The sequence below is a fragment of the Penaeus vannamei genome, chromosome 11, assembly GCF_042767895.1.
Source record: "Penaeus vannamei isolate JL-2024 chromosome 11, ASM4276789v1, whole genome shotgun sequence".
Lineage (NCBI taxonomy): Eukaryota > Metazoa > Arthropoda > Malacostraca > Decapoda > Penaeidae > Penaeus > Penaeus vannamei.
This window is the reverse complement of record NC_091559.1, coordinates 42,713,802-42,721,301: the sequence shown is the minus strand read 5'-3', so window position 1 is coordinate 42,721,301 and position 7,500 is coordinate 42,713,802. Positions and strand designations below refer to the sequence as shown.

The following is a 7,500-nucleotide window of genomic DNA, read 5'->3' as shown; positions in this document are numbered from 1 at the left end:
GTGAAAGTCTGTATGAAGGATAGGAGAGAGAGATCTAGGCATGAAAAAGATTGAGTGCGTAGGTCGAAATGAGTGGGACTGTTGGAATCTAAGAGGATAAGGTCAGTTTTAGCCAGAAATTGTTCTAAGGAGCGACCCCTGGTATTGATAATAGAGTCACCCCAGAGGGTATGGCGACAGTTAAAGTCTCCAACTATTAGGAAAGGTGGTTGGGAAAAGGACCTTTCTGGGGAGGTGAAGAGGAGATCGGTACCTGAGCATTAGAGGGTGTAGGTGTGGGATGGGTGAGGCATTTGAATTGTCTGATGAGATAGGTAAGGCGTGAAGTAGGAAAAGACATGGGAGGAGTGGATATTGGAATGTCTGGATTTAGGATGGAAAAAGGATTTCATTAGGAGATACGGGAATTAGAGATAGAAAGTTGAGGAGCAGGGGAAGGTGGTGCTGTAGATGTATAGACCACTAGGGTAGAGTGGATGGGAGTAGACTGATGTAAGGTGCTGGAGTAAGAAGTGACTGAAAAACCTCTACGTCGTGCTTCTTGCCTGGCCTCTCGTTGAGCACACAGTGGGCAACGGGCTGTGGACCGACAGTGCTTTGCAGGGTTGTCAAAACGCTCATGTTTATTGACGGGGTGGGGGTAGATAAGGTCTAACTGGAGAAGAAACCCCTCCTATAAAGACCTTATGGGGAAGGTCATGTCTACGAAAGGTAATCTTGGCAATATTGCTGCTGGACTTGCGATTGCCTCTGGGGGGAATAGAGTAGCATTGTACTGATTCAGCACCATATTCAGTGAGGTAACCAAGCTTTTCCGTAGACAGGGCAATCAGTTGAGGAGAGGGAAAGAGTTCCAGTACATGTATTAAGGGAGGGGTGAGGTAGAACAGGTATAGGATTGCCAGTGAAGTCAACCAGGGTAGATGGTGCTTTGGTTTGAGTCTCAGATGTGACTGTGATTAAGCGTGAGCGATCAGGACGACTGTGGGAGAGAACTTTGCCAACTTGATATTGGAGGCATTTTTGAAAGAGTAGGATATTCTCTGAGTGAGAGGCTGTTGGGGGAACTATAAAGAATCTGTCCCGTTTAGCTGGTCTAAACAGATTATTCAAAAAGTTTGAGGAAGTGGGAATTGTAGAGGGACGAGGACGGGAGGAGGAAGGAGTGATGTGAGGTGAGGTTCTATTATGGGAGTGTGGACGATAAGGTTAAAGAGTTGTACTAAGGGTGGAGGGGGTATAATTTGAAGATCATTGCTCAGAAAGTGGGATGGATGTTGGGAGTGAGGATGGGAAATCTTCTAAGGGTTGAGTTGTTTCCTGGGTAGATGATTCAGAATTGGTTAAGTTGGTAGTATGTGTAGAGGAGGGAGGTGTACTAGTAGTGTTCTGAGCCGTGGTTAAAGGGGACTCAGGGGTCAGTAAACTAGAGGAGTTAGATTCAGACAGGCTAGTTGATTTTTGTTCATGCTCTTTTAATACTACAATTTCCTTTTTAAGAGACACAATATGCTTTGGTAAATTATGAACTTTTATTTTTTCCATTGAAGTGTGGGTATACTATGCTTATCCCCACACACACACACACCACTTTCTTGAAAACATCATAAATATATAAAGGAAAAAATACACAGTCAAGAGAACATTACTTTAATTACAAACTATTTACAATGTATTTCCTGGGTCCTTATTACTGAATAATGTATTCTCTGGGCCAGTCAAAAACTTTGGGGAAATTCTTTACTTCTTCTTCACTATAGTGGTCTAGACGCTTAGGAACTGGTCTGAGCTGGCGAATTTGACCAGAAATGTTCTGCAAAATGCTGTCAGGTATCTGTGAATAAAAGAAATATATATCATGATCACAGGGCAGCTTTTCAAAATTAAATAATGTACAAAATTGTTCAAGGCAATTTAGTACATATTTCTAAAATTGCTACTGCTTAATATATCTACCTATGATCTAGCCTTTCAGCCTGCATTCTTGCACATTGCAACAAAGTTACATTGAAGTTAAAATTTCAAAATTAATTTCAGGCGATTCTCCTAGGCTTTTCTATGCAACCATTTCTACTCCTTAACTGTATTAAATGCCATGTAATTTCCCATATTCACATCTTCAAGTCCATGAATTTTCAAGGTCACGCAATGTCACATAGTAGATGACACAGGGATAATACCATCATTAAAAATATATATAAATATATATACAAATAAACCTATCAAAACAAATCTCTGTGAGATAAGAGAGTTTTAATGATCAAGAAATTATAATTTTTTATATCTACATGAATACTAGTGTTATCCTTTTCTTTGACAGTTCTGAGCAGGAAATTTTGCACAAAACACCCTACAGCCAGGCCCTGTCTCTAGCAATTTTCACCAGAAACAGAAAGGACTTAAGGAGTGGGAACAGTTATTAAGTTGGTAATGATGTGTGAAATGAGGGAATAAATATCTGTCAAGAAGTGCATCCAAAGCCGAAATATACATAGTAACATGCAAAATTAGCTTTAAAGACTGCAGTAGTAAAGTATAAAGTTTCTCTATAAGACTATCATGATAATCTTTTAATACTAAAACAGATATACACTACTTTAAGAAAGATATCTTTAGAGTCCATGAAATTATGGGTTTATATAAATCCAGATTCCCTGCAGTATATGCTTCCCTTACCTTATCATCTGGGAATATGTGTAGCCTTGCGATCCTCCCTCTTCTAAGCAAGTTTTTACTCAACTGGTTGTAGACGGCTTTTCGGAGAACCTATATAAAAATAAGAAAAGATATTTTATTTCCATTTCTGAGTATTATGTATCAAAGCAATTTCATGTACATCATAACCTCGTAGGCCAAATCTCTACCAGTGTGGGGTCCTTCTGGTGCAGCTCCCAAGCCAGTGTCCATGATGCTCCTCCTGGGTATCCTGTATGGTGGAAGTACACACGCTTTTCCCACTCTATCCCAGGCATGGCAATGTCACGGGAGTTTATGACAACAACATGATCTCCACAGTCATCTGGGTAATTAAAATAATTGTAATATAAGAATGATGCAGTGAAATAAACACTCAATGCAATAAATAAAACAAGCATGTCTTATATCACAAAAAAAGAGAGAGAGAAAGAAGAAATTTTGTTTGAATAAGAAATAGAAACAAAACATTTCCAGAGACAGAAATTTTCTATTTGAAATGAGGTAAATATTCAGAATACATTCGCATGACAATATTGGTATCGATGGATTCCTTTCACCCTCTTCTAGCTAATTATATAGACAATATACTGTAGAAACCCTCTACTACCCATAATCTAGGCCCCAATAGCAGGGCATGGATGGTTCCAAGGATATTGTTTGGTAAAATATTAATAATATAAAGAGAATTGGTCAATGTATAATCAAATTCAGGGGGCCTTGTCCTGGACAACAAAGACTCCATCACGCATGTATGACAGGATAGAGCATAGGACAGAATTGGCATAAGGCACCCCCACATGTCAGACATGTGCTCTACTCTACTGTGATTCTTCCACTGCAGGGGTTGGGTGGCAGTATTCCCAGAAAAGGGTGGGGGGCACAGCCCTCTGCACCAGACAATATAGTTACTAATTCTGTGTGTATTATTCATATTTTACCCTGCAGTTTTCCTGGTACTTTTTATGTCCTCTCCTGCTATCGGATCCAAGAGTGCAAGGGTTTGGAAGGGTTGAGCAGTAGAGGGTGAGAAGAATCTATCAATACTAATATTGTCATGACTGATCACATGAAGGTATTCTTAATATTCACCCTAAATGGAATGGGGAAAAAAATACACAAATCTCTCCATAAAACTTACTTAGGGGATGATAAATAGGTTTTGTGCTCCCTGTAAGATAGTCCTTGATTTTATTGGCTGTATGGAATGGATTTTGCCACTTAGCATCATATAAATACCACATTCTGCCAAATGTGGCCCATTGCTGTTGAAAAAAAAACAAAAAACACTCATTACAACACATAAATGTAAAAAAAAAAAAAAAAAAAAATATATATATATATATATATATATATATATACATATATATATATATATATATATATATATATATATATATATATATATATATAATATGATTTACAAGACAATACTACCAATTTTTACAAAGAAACAATCGTCTCTTCATTACAAAACTTGAGTTTACCATATTCATATATTAAGAAAATGAATGTAGCATAATGTCTCATACATGCTTAATAATCACTGCACCATTTCTTCTTTAATGCTTCATGAACAATTATAGCTCCACATAATGGATCATGATTTTGGTATGACTGGATTCCTCTCACTATCTTATTTCCAAAAATATTTAAATTATTGCGCTTAAACCCACAAACCCCACATTCTTTGCCCCGATAGCAGAGGAGGGCATGAAAGGTACCAGGGAAATTGTGGGGTAAAATGCAAATAATATACACTGAATCTGTCACTATGTTGTCTAATGCAGGGGGCTGTGCTGTGCAATTGGGGACTAATTCCCCCCATTGGAGGGTTGCATGGGGTACAGCTCCCTGCATTAGACAATATACTACCTGATTCTGTGCATATCTACATTTTACCCTGCAATTTCCCTGATACCTTCCATACCTTCCCCTACTATCGGGGCCAAGAGTTGGGGGGTTCCACGGAATTAAACCTATACATTTGCACTGTAGACGGTGAGAAGAATCCAACGATACTGAAATCGTCGCGACCCTTTATGCGCTACTCTTAATGCTACTCTTTGCCAATACCGTATTATTGTTTACAGAAGTATGGGCATGTAATATCTTACGTAAATCGGCAAAGGCCTTACAATTAATTTGGTACTTCTCAATCTTCAAAGATTACGTACCGGTGAAATGTCAGAGTGCGGGCGTTCGCACAAAAACCTATTAACTATATATGGCCATATCTACGCCATGTGTTCTGTACAACTCTTTAAACTATACAAGTATGGAAATTTACCTGTACTCTTCTTGCAGCAGACATGACTATTTTACCCTTCTGCCTCCTCTTACTGTGTTTACATGCACATCATAAAGGATAGAACGAGGAAAGGGAAACAAAAGAAGGCGCTACGAAGAGGATCCTAAACTTTAAACAGCTTCTTGCTGAGGAAAGGCATCCGAGAGTACATATGTTATCAAAATTAGATATGCAATTCAGTTCCATATGATAAGCTATCAGAAAATGTATGATATTGATGGGAAAAATGCATTGATTTTGCTAGCTGAGAATGTTTCTAAGAATTATTACACATGTCAGTGTCTTAAAACATGTTGACAGTGTGACGTTACTGTTATCACCTCATAAATTTAACACAAGAGTCTACGATTTTATTTCTCATAAAATACGCAACTCAAGGCTACAAGAGAATTTTGAGAACACAGGGTATTCAATTCTAGTAAAGCGATTCACAAAATCTTGCAAGGGGAATCAACATGCAGCATTACCATTCTAGCGCTGCTCCCGCTAGATCTCCAATTTGCATTTATCTAGTATTAGAGGAACAGTATTGAACATCTAGCAAGAATTTTGATACATTAGAATTGTCAATAGACTTCTTTATATAAAATTTTAGCTTAAAATAAAACTGTAAATGCTAAAGGCTTTAGGAAGAAAGCTAAAGGAAAAGAAATTATAAAATTACATTTCCTCCCCAAATGGCAGTCGGGTCGTATTCCATCAACTTCAGTCAAGATCAATTCAAAGATGAAATACAAATTACACCAATATAGTATGGTCCGCTTCATAAAAACTCTAAAGTTATATAGGCCTCCTGAATATCACAAGCACTGAAATATGTTAAGACATTCACATATTTTGATGTTATTCAAAGCACGACTGTTAATGATTCATATTTGGCATAGATTTTGTTCCAGAAAAGAAAATAGTATCGCACATACGGTACTTATGATATCTTGTGACATTTTTGCATGATGCTGCATATGGTATTAGAAATTCATTAAATTGTTAAGAGAGTTACTACATCACAAAACATGACACAGGTCAATTAGTGCTTCTATTTATGCAGTGAAGATGTCTGCAATTTCTTTCCTAACTATTGGAGAAAAATCGAGACCAGAAGACAATTCATTGTGTGACTAAAGAGTAGCTATTAAAAATTATCATTGTTGTTTATTTGTCATTATATCTATATATATTTAATTAATTTCTGGGTTGGATCACGTACAAAATTCTTCGCCTCAACCCATCGTCCTCTCAGCAGTACCTCGGCAGCAGAACCGGGCAGTCTCACCACGACATAGGAAGCTGATATATCACTTCACTATTATAGACATGCTGCGATATACGTTTTTTAATCCGTTGCTAATCCTGTGACTTATTTATGTAAATGGTATTATATATATATAAAAAGACAAAATACTGAGTCGAAATCTAGCGAGATAGCAGTCTAGCGCGAGTAGCGGATCCCGGATGACAACACTGCCGCGGAGACACAAAGGATCCAATCCCACAGGATCGGCCGCGCCAATCGCCAGCCGTTGTCGTCGAGCGAAGGCAGGGTAAAGTATTCTTTGAATATTAGTTGATTTTGAAGTTCATGTCGTTTGATTTCATGTCGTAGTTAATGCTGGAAGTTAATGAGGTGCTGGGGAATACTTTTAGTTGTTCTCTGTGTCGGGTCTTTTGTGCAGTAAGGTTACAGAGGTAGAATATGGGGATGTGGACTATGGATGTTCGGAGGATGTTTTGTTTACGAATGAATATGTATTGAAAGAAGAATAAGTTGACAATACGGTGTTTACATGGGGTTATACAGCGGTTGTATAGAGGTAGGGAATAGGGTCCCGGGAATGGGATGTTACCGTGGGAAACCGCTAATTCAGACAATTACAGGATTCTATACTGTGTTTGGAACTTGCTCAGCCAGACAACTTGTCAAGACCAACAGGATAACGAGGCCACCGAGCACTTCATTGCCAATAATGCAGCCAACTCGGAAGTAGACATAGGGCGTCTACTTTACATGTCATGAAAGTTAAATCCAGATTAAAGTTTTAATCCAAATCACCATACTTGCACAGAAGCTGTAAGACACACTGCCAGACGCACAAGTTAATGCGATTAATTATTATATGTTGATAATGAGACGTTTGCTACAGAGAAAAAAATGAACACATATATGGTAGTATTTTATCATTAAGATATGTATTTGTGCCACTACAAATAAAATATGTAAATGGCTTCAGAAACCATTCAAACTTTATAGTCAGCTGAACTAAAGGTGTCAAACAAAAGGTACTCACAACATCAATATATATTCGAGGGAGAGTTTTCTCCGAGAGGACTGAGAGCTCTTTCTCGTGGGTGATCAGGGGGCACGGGGTACGGTAGTTCTTCAGGATGTTGCTGCTGAGGAATATGATAAGAAATTTCCATGTAGTTTTAAAGTCATTGTGATATAAAGATTGAGGAAATTTGTTTTTATAAGATTTTTTTTTTTAGTCTATTGATAT

The 7,500-nt window shown here is 37.9% G+C and overlaps 2 protein-coding genes across 5 annotated transcripts in view; one reads left to right on the top strand and one right to left on the bottom strand.

The window, feature by feature from the left end:
* Window positions 1-1,636: 1,636 nt before the first annotated feature.
* mRpL13 (mitochondrial ribosomal protein L13) lies at window positions 1,637-5,144 on the bottom strand. Its single transcript, XM_070127318.1, has 5 exons — window positions 4,985-5,144; window positions 3,836-3,959; window positions 2,865-3,019; window positions 2,677-2,766; window positions 1,637-1,834 (listed from the first exon to the last, which is right to left on the bottom strand). Exons 1-5 carry the CDS (start codon window positions 5,006-5,008, stop codon window positions 1,691-1,693), a joined length of 537 nt encoding a protein of 178 aa, XP_069983419.1. The 5' UTR covers window positions 5,009-5,144; the 3' UTR covers window positions 1,637-1,690.
* A 1,243-nt stretch (window positions 5,145-6,387) lies between these two features.
* LOC113826351 (F-box/LRR-repeat protein 20) overlaps window positions 6,388-7,500 on the top strand; it is a 31,708-nt gene continuing 30,595 nt past the window's right edge. For 3 of the 4 annotated variants that reach the window (XM_070127310.1, XM_070127311.1, XM_070127312.1), the window contains exon 1: window positions 6,388-6,546. In XM_070127310.1, coding sequence (XP_069983411.1) covers window positions 6,458-6,546 — 89 coding nt within the window. In that variant the 5' untranslated portion in view covers window positions 6,388-6,457. Of the gene's footprint in view, window positions 6,547-6,609; window positions 6,630-7,500 lie in introns of those variants that run through there. The other variant, XM_070127313.1, reaches the window with a different exon arrangement.

Bases quoted from the DNA above. Each gene is read 5' to 3' on its own strand.
- mRpL13 (XM_070127318.1), bottom strand. From the start codon at position 5,008: ATGTCTGCTGCAAGAAGAGTACAG. The intron at 3,960-4,984 runs GTAAATTTCCAT...TTTTTTCAACAG, and splicing joins CTGCTGCAAGAAGAGTACAG to CAATGGGCCACATTTGGCAG. The intron at 2,767-2,864 runs GTAGAGATTTGG...ATTTTTATATAG, and splicing joins ACCAGAAGGACCCCACACTG to GTTCTCCGAAAAGCCGTCTA.